This window comes from Leucoraja erinacea, unplaced genomic scaffold (assembly GCF_028641065.1).
Source record: "Leucoraja erinacea ecotype New England unplaced genomic scaffold, Leri_hhj_1 Leri_135S, whole genome shotgun sequence".
NCBI classification, from domain to species: domain Eukaryota; kingdom Metazoa; phylum Chordata; class Chondrichthyes; order Rajiformes; family Rajidae; genus Leucoraja; species Leucoraja erinaceus.
In genome coordinates this window covers 261,079-282,369 of record NW_026575627.1, presented here as the reverse complement: position 1 = coordinate 282,369, position 21,291 = coordinate 261,079, and the positions used below count along the sequence as shown (strand labels likewise).

Sequence of the window (21,291 nt, the reverse complement as noted above, 5' to 3'; positions counted from 1 at the left end):
CCTTCAGTTCCTCCATCACCCCAGATCCTCTGGCCACTAGTACATCAGATAATTGTTAACCAGGAGAATGTGACAATGAACCATACGGAGATAAGGTTTAATCAGGGGGACAGTCATCACTGGTTGGAGAACTCGGAAGGTGGGGGGGGGGGGGGGGGGGGGGGGGAAGGGGCCTGGATGTCTGCATCCAGGGTACCTGGCAATCGATCCACATCCTGCAATTTTTCACAACCATCTTCAAAATCACTGTGTATCATCAGCAAACTTGTAAATCTTGTCCTGTATGTTCTCATCTCATTGATGTAGATGACAAACAGTAACGGGCCCAGCACCGAACCCCGAGGCACACCACTAGTCACAGGCCTCCAGTTTAAGAAGCAACCTTCCACCATCACCCTCTGCTTCCTTCCATGTAGCCAATTTGTTATCCATTCTGCTATCGCTCCTTGGATCCCATGCGATCTAACATTCCAGAGCAGCCTACCATGCGGGATGTGTCAAACTATGGAGCTGTGATCAAATCTAACATTTATGTGAATGCTAAATTGTGTACAAAATATAAACGTTTTATAAACCTTCTGAATGCAATAACACGGCACCATATCTTGGCTCTCACCTTTAATCATTTTATCTTCTTTTCTGTGCAACATTATATTGAAAGCAGCAGCTGTAACCACGAGGGCCACAAACAACCAGAAAACCAGCGGCCAAGGGTTGGTTTTAGGAAATAATTCATCTACACAGATAAATGAAAATAGATTAGTAACAGCAACAGGAAGGAACTGCACATGCTGGTTTAAACCAAAGACAAACACAAAATGCTGGAGTAACTCAATGGGTCAGGCAGCATCTCTAGAGGGAAAAAAGTCAGATTCAGATTTTTCATGCCTGCTACTACAGCACCGCAGACACGGGGCTGTTATTCTAAACATTTAAATCTCGTTTATACACAGTAAACTCAATGCCGATCTAATGGAGATTACACAGGTGAATTAAATCATTGGCTATGAGTGTTTATATTGATGTCGTGCCTTGTGAAAGAAGGCATACACTTTGCAAAGTGGTCAATGTGTCTGGTTATGTTAATGTGTTTGGTGTATGGACAGTTAGATATCAGTGGCAGCGCAAAGTGGAGAAGTGGCCAAAGATCTGGAAACAGATGTGATGGAGGGGGGTGGAGAGGAGACAGTGGACAGGTGTGGCCACAGATGAAATGTGTAGGAAGGAACTGCAGATGCTGGTTTATTCACAAAATACTGGAGTATCTCAGCGGCATCTCTGAAGAAGGGTTCCAACCCGAAACGTCACCCATCCTTTTTCACCAGAGATTCTCCCTGACCCGCTGAATAATTCCAGCACTTTGTGTCTATTTGTGGTCTCAGATAGTTCTGCAGTGAGAGACCATCTGGGCTCAAACAAGAAAAGCTGCTCCATGGGAATGAGACCAGACCAGTGCAGTGCTGGTGGGTCCACGCAAACGTTAATGCCTTTAGCGCAGTGAAAGTTCGTTCAGAACTCGCTTTTGTTGAATGTTTCCCAGTTTCCCACATACCTGATATCTGGAGATGGGCCTCTTGTGTTTTCCCCAGTATTTTACTCCGTATGTAACAGGAATACCTGTTCACAGAATCACTTGTGACATCGATGTGACTGTGGACAGTGAACATCCCGCTGGGGTCCTCAGTAAACAATGTGTCAGACCGTTCTGTTACATCTTGTCCACTCCCATCCAGCCACTGTATCTCCGGTTTGGGAAACCATCCATCCGACTTACACACCACACGTACTCCTTGTGTGGTGCTTTCCTCCAAGCGGATCCAGGGCCGGAGACCAAATCCTACAATCAGGATGTAATCGGTAAACATGATTGTTACACATGTATCTCGCCACGAAAGGGCTTTCCGTCCGTGTGCTGGGTCAGTGAGCAGCAGATGATGCCGGGGCCTGAAGAGCTACAGAAACAGCAACGGTGGGAACACCAACGGATGGGTCACCGGGTACCCCCACGTTACTGCCCATCACCTCGTTCTCACCTTCCCCTTCAGCTAACAATCATCCGTTCTACATTCTCCTTGAACCGCGTCCCCTTTGATTTCTCTTTTTCACACCTTACCCTTCTATATCTCTACACTCCCTCTCCCATGATTCCCAGACTGAAGAAGGGTCTCGAGCCGAAACGTCACCCATTCCTTCTCTCTACACATGCTGCCTGTCCCGCTGAGTTACTCCAGCATTTTGTGTCTACATTCGGTGTAAACCTGCATCTGCAGTTCCTTCCTACACACAACCTCACCGTTGCCATTCCGTTCCGGGCACTGTCACTCACAGCCTGTGCCGAGGCAGCGATCTACATTGTCAATAACCCTTGAACTTCCCAGTAAAATGCCAGTGTGAGGGGCTGCTTACTGATATTCCCGGTGTAAACCTTGATGTAAACCAGAGGGACTCACCTTCAACCTGCAGCCGCAGCGCCTCCTGCTGATGGGACGTGGGGGTGCTGATGGAACACGTGTACATTCCAGCATCTGATACTTTGACCCTCTTCAGTTTAAGCGAGGCGTTTCCATGGGGAAACTCTTCCCGAAAGATTTCCGTCCTCCCTCGATAAGCCTTGTCCTGCACCTCAGCTCCGTCCAGGCCACTGGTGTATAAATGTACCGGTGATCCCGGGCTCGTTGTAAACCATCGGACCTCCAGAGCGTCCAGTGATGTATCCGGTACCTTCTGACATTCCAATAGGGCATCTTCACCCACCATGGCCACCACCGGATAGTCCGGCACAATCACATAGAACTCCTCTAGAAAATACAATGGTTAAACTTCAGAATATTTGTAGAATCTTTCGTTCTGGCGATTTCAAGAAAGTAAATGTGATTATTTTGTTATAGTTTGGAACTCTTCCAAATATCATTGGTCTGGACATATTGCTCATATGAAAGAATCAATACATAATGAAAGCTGCTGCAATATATTTTCAACCTGAAACGTCAACTATTCCTCTGCCTGACCCAGTGAGTTGTTCCATCATTTTGTGTCTGCCTTCGATATAAACTCGCCTCTGCAGTCCAATAGCCATATATTCTTGTGTACTTTCCTTTCCCACCAATTAAACAGGTCAGGGGTACACAGAATACACTGCCTTCACTCTCCCACACACCAAGGAATCAAGCAGGTTGAAAAATGTCCTTTAAAGAACAAATCTGCTGCCCTTCCCCAGTCTGTGAGTGCGTGTATTCCCCAGACACGCAGCAATGTTGTACACTTTGATCCATAATCCCCCCCCGTCAACTTGGTTCAGAGGCAAATGGAGATGGGCATTAAATGCTGGCATTGCCAGTAATGCCCGTGCCTTGTAAATTAATGCCATTTCAGAGTGGAAATTGTTTAAACACAGATTCATATTTAAACACAATTGTGATTCGAATGCAGCCACAAACACTGAACAAGAAATGTTTCTGGATTCACTTCAAATCATTCATGACTTTGTAAACCCAATGAAAGCCTGACTTCTCCTCCACTTGAGAGTCACTTCAGTAGCAGAGCTCACAATATGAGCTGACACTTCAGTGACCGTTGCAGGTGGGGTCTGGTTCAATATACTCTGAATCCAACATTTGTGGTGGAATGGAACAGCTCAGAACATTATTTAATGAGCAAGGAGTTCTCCCAGGGTCCCGGCCAACATTCCCCCACCAAGATACAGACTCTCTACACATGACTGAGTACAAATGGCAGACAGGTTTGCATGGACAGTTGGATTCTCTTTCCTTGAAGTCAATTTGAATCTGTTAACTGAAGATTCACGCAGGATATTGAGAACTGGGTAACCCAGATAAGAACTGATCATCAGTGTGATGTGAGGTTTAAATATTTAGGAGATAAATGGTGAATTGGGAGGCATGCAGTCTCTTCCCAGCTTTAAGTGCTGGAACTGTGGTGATAATGAGTGGAAAGAATCCTGTGGATGGTGGAAATCGGAAACGGGAAATGCCAGCTAGTGTGTGAATGGCAAGTACAGGCCTGATGTGTCCACACTCTGCAGTAACACACGCCACATGGAGCTGTGGAGTAGAGGCTGCTGAATGCCATGGAAACAGACAGTATAATAATGCAAATAGATCCTTCATGGAGAGAGCAGATTGGGAGAGGTAGGAAAATGGTTGGTGCGACTGTTGAATTGGAAATGGCCAGCATATAATTAGAGTCGTAGAGTGATACTGTGTGGAAACAGGTCATTCACCCCAACTTGCCGACACTGGCCAACATGCCCCAGCTACACTAGTCTCACCTGCCCGCCTTTGGTCAATATCCCTCCAAACCTGTCCAATCCATGGAACACACCTGTCCTATCCATGTAACACACCTGTCCTATCCATGTACCACACCTGTCCTATCCATGTACCACACCTGTCCTATCCATGTACCACACCTGTCCTACCCATGTACCACACCTGTCGTATCCATGTAACACACCTGTCCTATCCATGTAACACACCTGTCCTATCCATGTAACACACCTGTCCTATCCATGTAACACACCTGTCCTATCCATGTACCACACCTGTCCTATCCATGTAACACACCTGTCCTATCCATGTAACACACCTGTCCTATCCATGTAACACACCTGTCCTATCCATGTAACACACCTGTCCTATCCATGTACCACACCTGTCCTATCCATGTACCACACCTGTCCTATCCATGTACCACACCTGTCCTACCCATGTACCACACCTGTCCTATCCATGTAAACACACCTGTCCTATATATGTAACACACCTGCTCTATACATGTAACACACCTGTCGTATGCATGTAACACACCTGCTCTATCCATGTAACACACCTGTCCTATCCATGTAACACACCTGGCCTATTCATGTACCACACCTGTCCTATCCATGTAACACACCTGTCCTATCCATGTAACACACCTGTCCTATCCATGTAACACACCTGCTCTATCCATGTAACACACCTGTCCTATACATGTAACACACCTGGCCTATCCATGTACCACACCTGACCTATCCATGTAACACACCTGGCCTATCCATATACCACACCTGACCTATCCAGGTAAGAATATAGAAATTGAAGAGTATTTGCCAGCCTGAACACATCCCAACAGGCGTCAGTAGACATTTGGTGCCAAGGGAAGTGTCATCACGGTTGTGATGCAGGAAGCCAAATGTACAAGCTCACACAGGCAGCAACGTGATATCGACAAGATATTTGCTTTCAGTGACACTGCTGAAGGACAAACAATATTCAGGCAGCCGAACACGTTCCTCTTCAGGGAACATGCTCTTCTGGTCAACAGTTTCATCACAACTAAAGACAGTAGCTAAAACAGAGCAGCATCATCAGCCTAAAGCTGTGCTCATGGCTCAGCAAGGGCTTTGAATCCACCATGTCCGACTTGACCCATGCGGCTGCTGACTGTTCCGTTTCCGCCCAGTCTCAACTCATGCAAGACTAGACCGAGTGTGCAAACTACTGAACAAGGCACGATTGACTGTTGCAGTGACTATTCCACAACTTACCCATCATTGCTGTCTGGAGAAGTAGGATCAGTACAATCCTGTGTCTTCCCTTCATCTTGGGATGAAATCACGGCACAGTTTGACTTGAAGGGAGAAAGCTGATTAACATTGAATAAAAGGAGCATCACTAGAGTATTGACATGAATATTATTCATAGTAAGGATTTAATTTGCTGTTATTTTAACTGGTACATCCATTCACAATAAATCAGTTATCGAGATTAGCAAAAACATACACAAACTGAAATTTCACTCACCAAAATTGCACTGCTTAATTCCAGGACTGACATTTCACCTGGGATTTAGCTGGGGGGGTGAGGAGAGAGCCGGGGGGGGGGGGGGGGGTGAGGAGAGAGCTGTGAGTGGAGGGGTGAGGAGAGAGCTGGGGGGGGGGGGGGGGGGGTGAAGAGAGAGCCAGAGAGGGAGTGGGGGGGGGGGGGGGGGGGGGGATAGAATAGCAATGGACAATGCTCTTCCCTTCCCTCATCTCTCTTACAGTTTGTCACCTGTTTCAGCAAAGGCAGATCATTGAGCCAATTTTCACCGTCCTGCCAGGAAACAGCCGGGGAGGGGAGACATTTGTATGCGGAGAAAGCCGGGGAGGGGGGGGGGGGGGGGGGGGGGGGGGGGTGGGGGTGGTGAGAGAGCCGGATGGGGGAGGGGGGGTGGAGAGAGCCGGGGAGGAAGAGAGTCGGGGGGGAGGAGGGAGCTGGGGGTGGGGGGGGGGGGGGGGGTGAGAGGGAGAGCTGGGGCGTGAGGAGAGAGCTGGGGGGTGGAGGAGGGAGAGAGCTGGGGGGTGAGGAGAGAGCTGGGGGTGAGGAGAGAGAGCTGGGGGGGGGAGGAGGAGAGCTGGGGGGAGGAGGAGAGAGCTGGGGGGTGAGGAGTGATCCGTAGAGGGGGGGGGGGTAGCAGTGGACAATGCTGTAATATCGCCAATGTGTTGAGCTGCAGTGAGAAGTCAAGGTACAGAGGGGAGACTGCAGACACTCGAATCAGGAGCAAGAACAATCCGTTGGGGGGGGGGGGGGGGGGGGTAAAGGGGAGAAGAAATGTCCATGGTTCAAGTCGAGATGAACATTAAAACAAAGAGTGGAAGGGAAGATAGCCGATGTGCAGAGGGAAGAGGGAGGGGTGAGACAGGACCCCCTTGGTGGGCTGAGAAGAGGTGAAAGTTGATGAGCAGATGGCGAGGGGAGAGTGACATCACTGGACGGTGATCAGCAGGAACACAGAGGAACCAGTGCCGGAATGTGTTACAGAAGGGGAATCATATGGAGAGGTGAAGGAAGGGCAGATAGTAGCAGCTGGGGGAGAGGTATCTAATAAGGCTCAGAAGTGATCAATCTGGCTGTAAATTTTGCTTCAGATGCGTTTTCATTTTGTATGTAAAAACCCACTTGAGAACCATGGGCGATTTAAACATTTTACAGCCGGATTTATCACTTCTTAGATGCCAAAGGAATCAAGAAAAAACACAAATAATGCCTTACTGTTGATGAAATGCAGTGAGCAAACGGCCAATGTTTGCCAATCACTCTGGTTGTTGTTGTCCCTTCAGCTCTCGCTTCTATCTACCGTCATTTCTCCTCACTTTGGGAATTCTGAAGTAGGATAAATGTCTCTCACGCTTATCCCGATTTCCATCATTAATTACAGCGCAAACCGTGACAATTTCGGCGGGTTTTAACGGGTCGGCTATGTTGGAAACAATGGTAAGTGCCTACCTGCAGTTCATCGCTTGTAATCCACTTGGTGTAGCGTGGCAACAGGACGGGTCATGGCATCTAAAAAGTTTCAGAAGTGATAAATCTGGCTGTAAATTTTTTTAATCGCCCATGGTTCCCAAGTGGGTTTTTACATTCAAAATGAAAACGCATCTGAAGAAAAGTTTACAGCCAGATTTATCACTTCTGAGAATTTTTAGATACCTAAGGTATCAAGAAAACACACAAATAATGCCTTACTGTTGATGAAATGCAGTGAGCAAACGCGATAATTCCCAATATTTTCAATTCCGATATCTGCACGGCCAATGTTTACCAAACACTTTAGCTGTTGTTGTCCCTTCAGCTCTCGCTTCTATTTACCTTCATTTCGCTTCACGTTTAGAATTCTCAAGTTGGGTAAATGTCTCTCACACTTACCCCAACTTTCACAATTTTGTTCGGCCCAAAAATGCAACATTTTGGCGGTTTTGAACAGGTAGGAAAGTACGCGTTTCTTGCAGTAATAACATATCCTGGAAGTTTCGGATGTCCTCCAGATGGATTGAGCGGCTCCGTGCGTCAAGCCCTATGACCCAGTGACCTTACGTGCAACCCCCCTATATAAGAAAGCCGAGGAGCTGCTCTGAGACCGGGGTTCCTCAGGGAGACCGCGCCGGGTTTGGGGGGAGTGCGGTAAGTAGGAAGTGAGGAAGGGGGTTACAGAGGAGGCAGTCGCTGTGTAATTCCGGTTGTTACATTAATATGTTCTCAGCAGTAACACATTGACTGTGTCAGCGTAGTTTGTCGCCGCCGCCGGCCCAGAGTTTCACACAGTGGAGCAGCAAGTTCCCTTCTTGCAATCGCGGCCACATCCCGCCCGTCACATACAGAATGTGACCACTGGGATTAAACACATCCCGGTGAACGGCCAGCTCTCCCGAGGTGTCACCGACAGCCGCCTCCCTCCCTCCCTCCCTCCCTCCCTGACCCGCACCGGCTCCCGAGCGACCAGACTTCGGAAACCTACCGGGGCCTGGGACCGAGCCGTGCCCCGGGGGCAGTGGGCCGGGCCGGGCCGGGACAGCGGGGATTCCCTTTCACCGAATGCCGCTGGCAAACAGGTGAGTGATCGATCGATCGCTTTGTCCCAGCGGCTCCGGCGCCGTGAGTTGTCCCGGAGACCCCACTCACCTGATCAATCCCCGGCCGGCGCGGCCGCTTCCCCTCCCTCCCTCCCTCCCTCCCTCCGGCCGGGACCCTCCTTACCCCCGGGGGCCGAGTCTGTCACCGGCGCCCAGCAACAGCGCGGAGTAAAGTCACCGGCGTCACACAGAGCGCTTTCTTCAGCCTGGAGTCCGGGACTCCCGCAGGGGAACAGCGGCCGCCGGGGAGACAGAGACAGAGAGAGGTTGAAATCCTCTCAAGTTTTCATCTAATGGAAGCCAGAAATGGGCGGGTTGACGAAAGTGAAACCGGGCGAAGTTTCCTCAAAGCTGGACAAGTTGGGGCGGGGGGAAGATGAAAGGACGAGGTGGAGACAGAGGGTTGAGGGAGAGCTGAGAAGGGGAAATTAGACAAGTCAATGTTCAAAGCAAAGATCTTGTAGCGAAGCAAGATGGATAACTCTCACGCAAACGTGAGGTTCGCTCATGGGCGGATTCATGGGTGATTACAGGACACATTTTAGCAACCTGACTCTGCCATCTTGCTCCCGCCTTCTTGCTTCCGGCCAAAGATTGGATCCGTAGCGGGGAGAAGATTGTGATCCCGTGGCAGCGGGGAGAGAGAGAGTGCGGGGCCCGGGGCAGCGGGGAGAGGGAGTGCGGGGTCCGGGGCAGCGGGGAGAGAGAGTGCGGGGCCTGGGGCAGCGGGGAGAGAGAGTGCGGTGCCCGGGGCAGCGGGGAGAGAGAGTGCGGGGCCCGGGGCAGCGGGGAGAGAGAGTGCGGGGCCCGGGGCAGCGGGGAGAGAGAGTGCGGGGCCCGGGGCAGCGGGGAGAGGGAGTGCGGGGCCCGGGGCAGCGGGGAGAGAGAGTGCGGGGCCCGGGGCAGCGGGGAGAGAGAGTGCGGGGCCCGGGGCAGCGGGGAGAGAGAGTGCGGGGCCCGGGGCAGCGGGGAGAGAGAGTGCGGGGGCCCGGGGCAGCGGGGAGAGAGAGTGCGGGGCGGGGCCGGGGAGAGGGAGTGCGGGGTGCGGGGCAGCGGGGGAGAGAGAGTGCGGGGCCCGGGGCAGCGGGAGAGAGAGAGTGCGGGGCCCGGGGCAGCGGGGAGAGAGAGTGCGGGGCCCGGGGCAGCGGGGAGAGAGAGTGCGGGGCCCGGGGCAGCGGGGGGGAGAGAGGGTGGGGCCCGGGGCCCGGGGAGAGAGAGTGTGGGGCGCGGGGCAGCGGGGGGAGAGAGTGCGGGGCCCGGGGCAGCGGGGAGAGAGAGTGTGGGGGCCCGGGGCAGCGGGGAGAGAGTGGGGGGGGCAGGGGGGGAGAGGGAGTGCGGGGCCGGGGGGGGGAGAGGGAGGGGCGGGGGGAGGGAGGGTGTGGGGCCCGGGGCCCGGGGGGAGGGAGGGCGGGGCCCGGGGAGAGGGAGTGTGGGGCCCGGGGAGAGAGAGTGGGGGGCCCGGGGCCCGGGGAGAGAGAGTGCGGGGCCCGGGGCAGCGGGGAGAGAGAGTGCGGGGCCCGGGGCAGCGGGGAGAGAGAGTGCGGGGCCCCGGGGCAGCGGGGAGAGAGAGTGCGGGGCCCGGGGCAGCGGGGAGAGAGAGTGCGGGGCCCGGGGCAGCGGGGAGAAGGAGGGCGGGGCCCGGGGCAGCGGGGAGAGAGAGGGCGGGGCCCGGGGCAGCGGGGAGAGAGAGTGCGGGGCCCGTTCAGAGAGTGCGGGGGGGCAAAGCGGGGAGAGAGAGTGCGGGGCCCGGGGCAGCGGGGAGAAGGAGCGCGGGGCCCGGGGCAGCGGGGAGAGAGAGTGCGGGGCCCGGGGCAGCGGGGAGAGAGAGTGCGGGGCCCGGGGCAGCGGGGAGAGAGAGTGCGGGGCCCGGGGCAGCGGGGAGAGAGAGTGCGGGGCCCGGGGCAGCGGGGAGAGAGAGTGCGGGGCCCGGGGCAGCGGGGAGAAAGGAGTGCGGGGCCCGGGGCAGCGGGGAGAGAGAGTGCGGGGCAGCGGGGAGAGAGTGTGCGGGGAGCGGGGGGCAGCGGGGAGAGAAGAGTGCGGGGCCCGGGGCAGCGGGGAGAGAGAGTGCGGGGCCCGGGGCAGCGGGGAGAAGGAGTGCGGGGCCCGGGGCAGCGGGGAGAGAGAGAGTGCGGGGCCCGGGGCAGCGGGGAGAGAGTTGAGTGCACCCGGAGAGAGTGCAGCCCGGGGGAGAGAGAGAGTGCGGGGCCCGGGCAGCGGGGAGAGAGAGTGCGGGGCCCGGGGCAGCGGGGGAGAGAGAGTGCGGGGCCCGGGGCAGCGGGGGAGAGAGAGAGTGCGGGGCCCGGGGCAGCGGGGAGAGAGAGAGTGCGGGGCCCGGGGGCAGCGGGGAGAGAGAGTGCGGGGCCAGGGGCAGCGGGGAGAGGGAGGTGCGGGGCCCCGGGGCAGCGGGGAGAGAGAGAGCGGGGGGCCCGGGGCAGCGGGGAGAGAGGAGTGCGGGGCCCGGGGCAGCGGGGAGAGAGGGAGTGCGGGGCCCGGGGCAGCGGGGAGAGAGAGAGTGCGGGGCCCGGGCAGCGGGGAGAGAGAGTGCGGGGGCCGGGGCAGCGGGGAGAGAGGAGTGCGGGGCCCGGGGCAGCGGGGAGAGAGAGTGCGGGGCCCGGGGCAGCGGGGAGAGAGAGTGCGGGGCAGCGGGGCGGCGGGGAGAGAGAGGGCGGGGCCCGGGGCAGCGGGGAGAGAGAGTGCGGGGCCCGGGGCAGCGGGGAGAGAGAGTGCGGGGCCCGGGGCAGCGGGGAGAGAGAGTGCGGGGCCCGGGGCAGCGGGGAGAGAGAGTGCGGGGCCCGGGGCAGCGGGGAGAGAGAGTGCGGGGCCCGGGGCAGCGGGGAGAGAGGAGTGCGGGGCCCGGGGCAGCGGGGAGAGAGAGTGCGGGGCCCGGGGCAGCGGGGAGAGAGAGAGTGCGGGGCCGGGGCAAGCAGGGGAGAGAGAGTGCGGGGCCCGGGGCAGCGGGGAGAGGGGGCGCGGGGCCCGGAGCAGCGGGGAGAGAGAGTGCGGGGTCCGGGGCAGCGGGGAGAGAGGAGAGAGGCAGGGGGAGAAGAAATGGGCAGCGGGGAGAGGAGTGCGGGGCCCGGGGCAGCGGGGAGAGGGAGTGCGGGGCCCGGGGCAGCGGGGAGAGAGAGTGCGGGGCCCGGGGAGAGAGAGTGCGGGGCCCGGGGCAGCGGGGAGAGAGAGTGCGGGGCCCGGGGCAGCGGGGAGAGAGAGGGCCCGGGGCAGCGGGGAGAGAGAGTGTGGGGCAGCGGGGATAGATTTACAATGTTTCTTATTGCGGGGCCCGGGGCTAGTCTGAAATAAAGTTCATTATTGGATTAGCAGAAATATAATTGTGTGTGTTATATACATTTATATAATTTTCATGTATGTGTGGCCCGGGGCAGCGGGGAGATTCCTTAACAAGAATCATTGAGAAATTATGGGCAGAGGGAGAATTATGAATGCTAACCCTATAAGCGGGGAGAGAAAGTGCCCCCCCCCTGCGGAGGAGAAATCACCCTGAGAGAAATTCGGTTCCGGGTAATACAAAATCCTAACTCAAACACTGCTTGTGAGCCAGCTTCAAAAAGAAGAGATGAGTGTGGGGTTTAAAAAGACAGCGGGGAGAATCATGCCGAAGTTTGAACACAGCGCGCTCAGGGGGAATTAATGACCAGTGCGGGGCCCCGCAACATTAACAGAGTTCATTATGGAACCAGAAAAAGTATTCCGTTTGGGTGAGTCTTACCCCGGGGGCATGAACATCGAATTCTCCCAATTCTGTTAGTCCTTGCTGTCTTTCCTCCTTCCAGAATTTGAGTTATTATGAATCTAACCCTACATCCGGCAAAGTGTCCCCCCCTTCAACACCCTGTGTCAATTTCCGGGTCGGTTCAGGTTACTTTCAATCAGTCAACTGAAGAACTGCTTGTGTTAGCTAAAAAGAAATGATTTAAAAAAACATTAAAAAAGACAATTACCAGAATCAAATTTTATTCTTGACAAGAAGTTTGAACTGACAGATTTATGAATCTGACCCACACAAACTGTTGCCCCGCAACATTGATTACAGTGCGAGTCGGGTCGGGTTAGGTAGGCTCAGGTTGCTAAAATGGGCCCTTGATCCCCTCCATAGCTACTACACGTCAGTCCATAGCATTTAGCAGGAGTAGCCTATCTTGCTTCGCTATAAGATCATTGGTTCAAAGGTCAATGGTCAAAAACTTTATTTGCCATTTGTGCTCAAAGATCCTATAGCGGAGCGCTCTGCTATAGGATCTTTGGTCCCGACCTCCAGACCCGATTTTAACGCGAAAAATCGCGATTTTTTTCAGCGGAGCTAGAAAATTTGCGACTGCTAGCAGAGCATGCCGCCACCGGAAAACCCTCCACAAATATTAACTGAGAACATTTCCAGCATTCTCTATAGCTTTTGTTTGACGATACTTACAACTGGGAGAAGAAAGTAGGTTATTCTTTGCCCTGGCAATGGGATTGCGCAATGATGTTTTGGTGGATTCCTGCACCGTGGTGGCACGTTGAACATTCAATGAGTACTTATCATTTAACTTTACACAACTGGATTTGTGACTATCAATTCTTTTCTGCAGCAACCTACGTGATGTTCTGAGGTTGCAGGCAGACTTATTTAAATCTTCCTCATCAGCTGGACACCTAAAATATCAGCCAATAATACCTGGAAATCCTGGATACCTGGATTAACAAGGGGTTTTTCTATTTATGTATGGTCAAGGGCTTTACAATTCAGGATGCTGGATCTTTAGCAATAAAAGCAGTGCTGGAGGAACTCAATGGGTCAGGCAGCATCTGTAGTAGGTACACAAAAATGCTGGAGGAACTCAGCGGGTGCAGCAGCATCTATGGAGCGAAGGAAATAGGCAACATTTCGGGCCGAAACCCTTCATCAGACTCGGAGATTTGTTGGTTAATTGGTTTTAGTAAACTGTCCCTAGTGTGTAGGATAGTGCTAGTGTACGGGATGATCATTGGATTGTGCAGACTAGGTGGGCCAGACGGCATCTTTCCATACTATCTCGAATTATTTTGTATTCACGGTTCTTTCAATTCAAGGCGCTGGAATCTTGAGCATAAACAACAGTGCTGGAGGAACTTGGTGGGTCAGGCAGTATCTGAAGAAATGGACAGATGACTAATCGGGTCGGGAGCCCTCAGGCTGAAATACGGGAGAAAGCTGGAAATGAGGTGAGGGTGGGGCACTGCCTGACTGGTGATGGGTGGATACAGGTGAGTGGGCGATGGGTAGATGGGTGGAGTAAGTGACAAAGGCTGAAGGTGAAATTGATAAAACGTGTTGGATAAGGACAAGAGCTGTGAAATGTAAAACCAGGGTGAGGTGGGGTGGGAATGTAAAAGGGAAATGTGGGACAAGGAGTTGGGAGATGAGTGTACTTCCCTTCACCCCATCCCCCAACACACCCTGGTGAACTAACTAACTAACTAACTAACACTGGTCCTTTCCCTTCCACTGTGCGCTCAGCTGTCAAACGGGAGTCTCATATTCCCTTCTCTCCCTTCCACCCATTACTCTCCTAGTACTCTCCTTATTTGGCATTTTGTCCCTTTCACCTCGAGCCTTTGTCCCTCACTCCATCCATATGAGGCTAATTACACCCCACATGTAGCACCCATTTACTTGCTGGCTTTGTCCTGCGTGCCTCTGCCGCTTTTCACTCTCTTTCATCAGTCTGAGGAAAGTTGCTGACCTGAGGTGTCATCTGTCCATTCCACTTGCAGTCAGGCAGATTGTGCCTGAACTGCTGAATGCCTCCAGCACTTGACATAGCCATGTTCCCTGGTTAAAGTAATTGTAGTTAGCTCCGGTTACAGGGAAAGTTGAGTTTAATATTTGCGCAGGTTTGTAGGTTAATTGGCTTGGTCTAAATGTAATTTGTCCCTAGACTGTGTAGGGTAGCTATTAATGTGCAGGAATCGCTGGTCGGTGCGGACGTGGAGGGCCAAAGGGCATGTTTCCGTGCTGTATCTCTAAACTAAACAACTTAACATGGTTTCAAATCATTGCGTGCCACTTTTAGCAAAAGTTTAATTTGTATTCTGCCTGCAGTGCAACTAGCAATAGATATTCTTTAGACGATACTCACTTGCAAATTATATCCCTTGTATTTCTTAAATCCACCCAAACTGATAGACAATATCTTCTGTTGTTCTTTAAACATTACCCAATCCTCTTGCTACCCGCTCATCTTTGCTACGTTGTACTTTTCTTTTATTTTTATACTGTCCCTGACGTCCCTTGTCAGCCATGGTCGTCCCTTACTCCCCTTGGAACCTTTCTTCCTCCTAGGAATGAACTGATCCTGCATGATCTGTATTATTCCTAGAAACACCTGCCATTTGTTCCACTGTCATCCATGCTAGTGTATCTTTCCGGTCAACTTTGGCCAGCTCCTCCCTCATGGCCCCATAGTCCTCTTTATTCAACTGCAACACTGACACCTCTGATCTACCCTTCTCCCTCTCCAATTGTAGATTAAACCTGACCATGTTATGGGCACTACCTCCTAATGGCTCATTAACCTCGAGTTCCTTTATCAAATCCGGTTCATTATATAACATTAAATCCAGTATTGCCTTCTCCCTGGTAGGCTCCAATACTAGCTGCTCTAAGAATCCATCACAAAGGCACTCTACAAAGTCCCTTTCTTGGGGTCCAGTACCAACCTGATTTTCCCAGTCTACCTGCATGTTGAAATCTCCCATAACAACCACAGCATTACCTTTGCTACATGCCAATTTTAACTCCTGATTCAACTTGCACCTTATATCCAGGCTACTGTTTGGGGGCCTGTAGATTAGTCCCATTAGGGTCTTTTTACTCTTACAATTCCTTAGTTCTATCCATACTGACTCCACATCTCCTGTTTCAATGTCACCCCTTGCAAGGGACTCAATTTCATTCCTCACCAACAGGGCACCTGTCTGTCTTTTCGATAGGAAGTATACCCTTGAATATTCAGTTCCCAGCCCTGGCCCTCTTGCATTAATTCCCACAACATCATACTTGCCAGTTTCTAACTGAGCCTCAAGCTCGTCCACTTTATTCCTTATACTGCCCCCTCCATCGACTCCTTTAAGTCAATACTAAAAACGTATCTATACTCCCAAGCCTTTCCCGACGTCCACTGAGCGAGGGCTACATGTATATATGTATGTAGTTTGTTTGTTTATACTATTCTTATAACAAATGTAAAGCACTTTGGCCAAGCAGAGTTGTTTTTTAAATATGCTATATAAATAAATGTGACTTGACTTGACTTATACTTCTTGCATTTAATGTTTTGATCATCCAAGTTAAGATCATTCCTCACTTTTGTACAAATCTCATATTTTATAGACACAAAGTGCTGGAGTAACTCAGCAGGTCAGGCAGCATCTTTGGAGAACATAGATCTGTGACCTTTTTCGGTTGAGACCTTTCTTCACCACTGCAAATGCTGGCTCGCTAAAAAGACAGTTCTGAAGTAACTCAGCAGGTCAGGCAGCATCTCTGGTGAACATGGATAGGAGCCATTTTGGGTCAGGTCTCTTTTTGGTGAAGAAAGCTGGAACTATTGGAAAGGATAGGGTTCAAAAATAGACGTAATGATAACACAGGCACGAGATAATATGCATAAATGCAAAATGAAGTACTTAAACTCTTGTAAAAGGCCAAAGCATGCCCCAAGTGAGATTTATAATAACAAAAAGGGTTTAATAAATTTGTTACCACTTGTAGAGAATGAGAAAAACTGTCAATACAAGAAGAAGAATAACATGGAATCAAAAATATTACTTTATTGTAACTAGAATTAGGTGAAGTAATTGAGGTTTGTATATTTCTACACATTAGGTATTCGGCAAAGAATTTCACTGTGGCTATAAAGTATTCCATCTATCTATCTATCTATATATAAAACTCAAATCCGTCCGCCTGCAGTACGGATCCCTTCCTGCCTTTTGATTCGTTGACGGCTGCTCCTTCCTATCAGCTTCCAACACACTTCGAAACAATGCTGCAAGATAGGAACACTGAACTTTTCACTGCTGCAGCAGGCAGGGGAGGTGCCATTGAGGGAGGCAGGGGAGTGCTGGAAACTTACATTTGGCAACGGCTTCAGTTCCATTGGAGGAGATGGGTGCATGGTGGAATATTGGGTTGGGGGATCACACCATTGGGGGAGCAGACCCAACGGGTCTGCACTTGGTCTAGTCTATCTATATATAAAACTCAAATCCGTCCGCCTGCAGTACGGATCCTTTCCTGCCTTTTGATTCGTTGACGGCTGCTCCTTCCTATCAGCTTCCAACACACTTCGAAACAAAGTTGCAAGACAGGAACACTGAACTTTTCACTGCTGCAGCAGGCAGGGGAGGTGCCATTGAGGGAGGCAGGGGAGTGCTGGAAACTTACATTTGGCAACGGCTTCAGTTCCATTGGAGGAGACGGGTGCATGGTGGAATATTGGGTTGGGGGAATCACACCATTGGGGGAGCAGACCCAACGGGTCTGCACTTGGTCTAGTATATCTATAAAACTCTGGGGCCATCCGACCGACTGCCGACCGGCGCCCTTCGGGAGGCAGGGCAGTGCTGGAATCTTACTTTTGGGAACGGCTTCAGTTCCATTGGAGGAGACGGGTGCATGGTCGAATATTGGGTTGGGGGTTTGGGGAAGCAGACCCAACGGGTCTGCACTTGGTCTAGTTCCATTTAAATGGCAAGGAAGGAAGGAAAGAAGGATAATTTTGCTAATAAGGGTTGGAGGAGAAACTGAGCATGAAAAAGTTTGGTTAATGACCAGTGTCCATTTTATAGGGGGGTTGCACGTAAGGTCACTGGGTCACAGGGCTCGACGCACGGAGCCGCTAAATCCAACTGGAAGACATCCGTCACTTCTGGTATATGTTATTAATGCAAGAAACACGTACTTTCCTACCTGTTAAAAACAGCCGAAATGGTGAATTTTTGCGCTGAAAAAAATTGTGGAAGTCGGGGTTTAGCTTTAGCATTCCAAACGTGAAGCAAAATGAAGGTATAGAGAAGCGAGAGCTGAAGGGACAACAGCCGCTAAAGTGCTTGGTGAACATTGGCCGTGCAGATATCGGAATTGAAAATATTGGGAATTATCGCGTTTGCTCACTGCATTTCATCAACAGTAAGGCATTATTTGTAGTTTTTCTTGATTTCTTTGGTATCTAAAAAGTCTCAGAAGTGATAAATCTGGCTGTAAATTTTGCTACAGAGGCATTTTCATTTTGTATGTAAAACCCCACTTGAGAACCATGGGCGATTTAAAAAAATTACAACCAGATTTATCACTTCTGAAACTTTTTAGATGCCAAAGGAATCAAGAAAAAACTCAAATAATGCCTTAGTTGATGAAATGCAGTGAGCAAAATGCCAATGTTCGCCAAGCACTCTGGCTGTTGTTGTCCCTTCACCTCTCGCTTCTATCTACCGTCATTTCTCCTCACTTTTGGAATCCTGAAGTAGGATAAATGTCTCTCACGCTTATCCCGATTTCCATCATTATTTACAGCGCAAACATTGACAATTTCGGTGGGTTTTAACGGGCCCTCTACGCTGGAAACAATGGTAAGTGCCTACCTGCAGTTCATCGTGTGTAATCCACTTGGTGTAGCGTAGCAACAGTACGGGTCATGCATGGGTCGTGACCCCACTGCCGTGAAACCTCCCTATACAAATACCCCTTTCAGAGGCGACAAAATGAAAGACTGGTGGTAGACACAAATGCTGGAGAAACTCAGTGGGTGCAACAGCATCTATGGAGCGAAGGAAATAGGCAACGTTTCTGGCCGAAACCCTTCTTCAGGCTGAGTTTCTCCAGCATTTTTGTGTATCGTCCATTTTCCAGCATCTGCAGTTCCTTCTTAAACAAAATGAAAGACAGAATGTCTGCCTCCTGTGCAATAACGCTGAAACCTTGTCCAGCTTGGCATGACATTTGTACCATAAGTGTCCAAAAAACCCCAACATTATATAAATGCAACACCACCAAAATCAACCACAAAAGAATATTATTGTATTGTATTCAAATTTATTGTCATTGTCTCAATTAGAGACAACGAAATGAATTTCCCTTTACAGTCAGTATCATAAAAATAAATAAATAATAAATAAAACATATTAAAAAATAAAATAGAAATTTAAAAAAAAAGCACAAACACAGAAAGTCCACGACACAACACAACACAGTGGCACCAAGGTGAGGAAGGCACCATAGTCCAGCCAGCCTCCCCTCCGATCTTCCCAGATGTTCATCCGTGGTCTGGGCCTTCCGAGCACCCGCAGTCGCCGCCCCGGGTGGCCCGATGTTCAGGCCCTCACGCCGGGCTGGTGGAACGCCGACGCCGAACCCCGACGGTGAGCATCCTCCTCCACAGCGGCCCGGACCTCCCGATCAGCTGCCTCCCGCAGCCGGAGTCCGCAGCTCCCGATTCCACAGGCCGAGCCGGGCAGAGTCGCAGGACCCCGCGTTGTTGATCAGCGCCGCCCGCGTTGGGAGCTCCGCAAACCGCAGCTCCAGGATGTCGGTGCAGCAGGTCCAGCACTCCGGGCTCCAGAATCTTTGCTCCAGACGGCGACCCCCGGTAAGGCATCGCCAGCCCCGCAATGTATCAGCGCTGTCCCGCCGCTGCTGGAGCTCCGGTCGATCCCAGCAGGAAAGGCCGCGCCAATCCAGGTAGGTAGGCCGCTGGGGGGGGGGGGGGGAGGACGATACGACTCGAATAATAGTCGCGTCCTCACCAGGAAGCGGCTGAAGGACGGTATCCCCCGCACCGTGCCCTCTTCCCCCACATAAAGACATTAAAAAAATCATAAAAAACACACATCAACATAACTAAAAAAACAAAAAAACAAAAAGATATTATACAATTATATAAATGCAACACCACCAAAATCAACCACAAAAGAATATTATAGCTCACAAACCGGAAGGAACCATAACAGTGTTGGACAGGAAACATAGAAACATCGAAAATAGTTGCAGGAGTAGAGGCCATTCGGCCCTTCGAGCCTGCACCGCCATTCAATATGATCATGGCTGATCATCCAACTCAGTATCCAATACCTGCCTTCTCTCCATACCCCCTGATCCCTTTTGCCACAAGGTCCTAATCTAACTCCCTCTTAAATATAGTCAATGAACTGGCCTCAACTACCTTCTGTGGCAGAGTATTCCACAGATTCACCACTCTGTGTGAAAACTTTTTTCCTCATCTCGGTCCTAAAAGATTTCCCTCTTATCCTTAAACTGTGACCCCTTGTTCTGGACTTCCCCAACATCGGGAACAATCTTCCTGCATCTAGCCTGTCCAACCCCTTAAGAATTTTGTACGTTTCTATAAGATCTCCCCTCAATCTTCTAAATTCTATCGAGTACAAGCCGAGTCTATCCAGTCTTTCTTCATATGAAAGTCCTTCCATCCCAAGAATCAGTCTGGTGAACCTTCTCTGTACTCCCTCTATGGCAATAATGTCCTTCCTCAGATTAGGAGACCAAAACTGTACGCAATACTCCAGGTGTGGTCTCACCAAGACCCTGTACAACTGCAGTAGAACCTCCCTGCTCCTTTTGGAATGCTAACATACCATTCACTTTCTTCAGACTGGTAACTCGAGGTATTTGAAAAAGACAGAACAAATTCAAACAACCACCCACTGAAAAATCTAAATTTTATATCCTAGTCTCTTGACAGAGGACATGAAGAGCCCGCAGGCCCGCATGCGCGTCAACACGACTGCAACGCCATCTGGTGGCGTGAGGCCGCGGTGCAGTGTCTCTGGTCCTCCCCAGTGCAGCGCCACCTGGCGGCGGGAGGCCGCGGCGCACCATACCTGGTCCTCCCGATTGCAGTGCCACCTAGCGGCGGGAGGCCGCGGCGCACCATATCTGGTCCTCCCGATTGCAGTGCCACCTGGCGGCGGGAGGCCGCAGCGCACCGTCTTTGTTCCTCTGCTTGCAGCGCCCCTTGACGGCCGGAGGCCGCGGCGCAGTGTCCATGGTCCTCCCATGTGCAGCGCCACCTGGCGGCGGGAGGCCGCGGTGCAGCTTCTCAGGTGAGCCGGCCTCAGCGCCACCTGGCGGCGGGAGGGTTGAGTTTAGCTTATTGTCACCTGTACCCCAGGTTCAGGTAAATGTTTTTTTTTTGCTGCTTCCCAACCAGATTCAGATTCAGATTCAACTTTAATTGTCATTGTGCAGTGTACAGTACAGAGACAACGAAATGCAGTTAGCATCTCCCTGGAAGAGCAACAAGAAGGCTCTTCTTCCTGAGGAGACTGAATAAGGTCCATCTGTCTCCTCAGATCCTGGTGAACTTCTACCGCTGCACCATCGAGAGCATCCTTACCAACTGCATCACAGTATGGTATGGCAACTGCTCTGTCTCCGACCGGAAGGCATTGCAGAGGGTGGTGAAAATTACCCAACGCATCACCGGTTCCACGCTCCCCTCCATTGAGTCTGTCCAAAGCAAGCGCTGTCTGCGGAGGGCGCTCAGCATCGCCAAGGACTGCTCTCACCCCAACCATGGACTGTTTATCCTCCTACCATCCGGGAGGCGCTACAGGTCTCTCCGTTGCCGGACCATATTCTATGTCGCTTTTCCAGGGAGATGCTAACTGCATTTCGTTGTCTTTGTAATGTACACTGACAATGACAATTAAAGTTGAATCTGAATCTGAATCTGATTTCAATAAATAAATCTATCTACATGCATACAGTCATAGTGTTTTTCCTGTGGGAGGAGTGTCGTGGGGGGTGATTGGCAGTCACCGAGGTACAGTGTTAAGTTGTGTAACAGCCGCAGGGAAGAAGCTGTTCCTGGACCTACTGGTCCGACAATGGAGATATG

At 51.5% G+C, this 21,291-nt stretch overlaps 1 protein-coding gene across 1 annotated transcript; it reads right to left on the bottom strand.

Annotated features, from left to right (window-relative positions):
• Positions 1-553: 553 nt before the first annotated feature.
• Positions 554-8,998, bottom strand: LOC129715733 (butyrophilin-like protein 1; the record flags this gene model as incomplete). Its single annotated transcript, XM_055665588.1, has 5 exons — positions 8,520-8,998; positions 5,549-5,631; positions 2,451-2,798; positions 1,553-1,837; positions 554-736 (listed from the first exon to the last, which is right to left on the bottom strand). Coding segments are annotated over exons 2-5 (871 nt in total), but the record flags the coding sequence as incomplete, so codon positions are not given.
• Between the last annotated feature and the right edge of the window lie 12,293 nt (positions 8,999-21,291).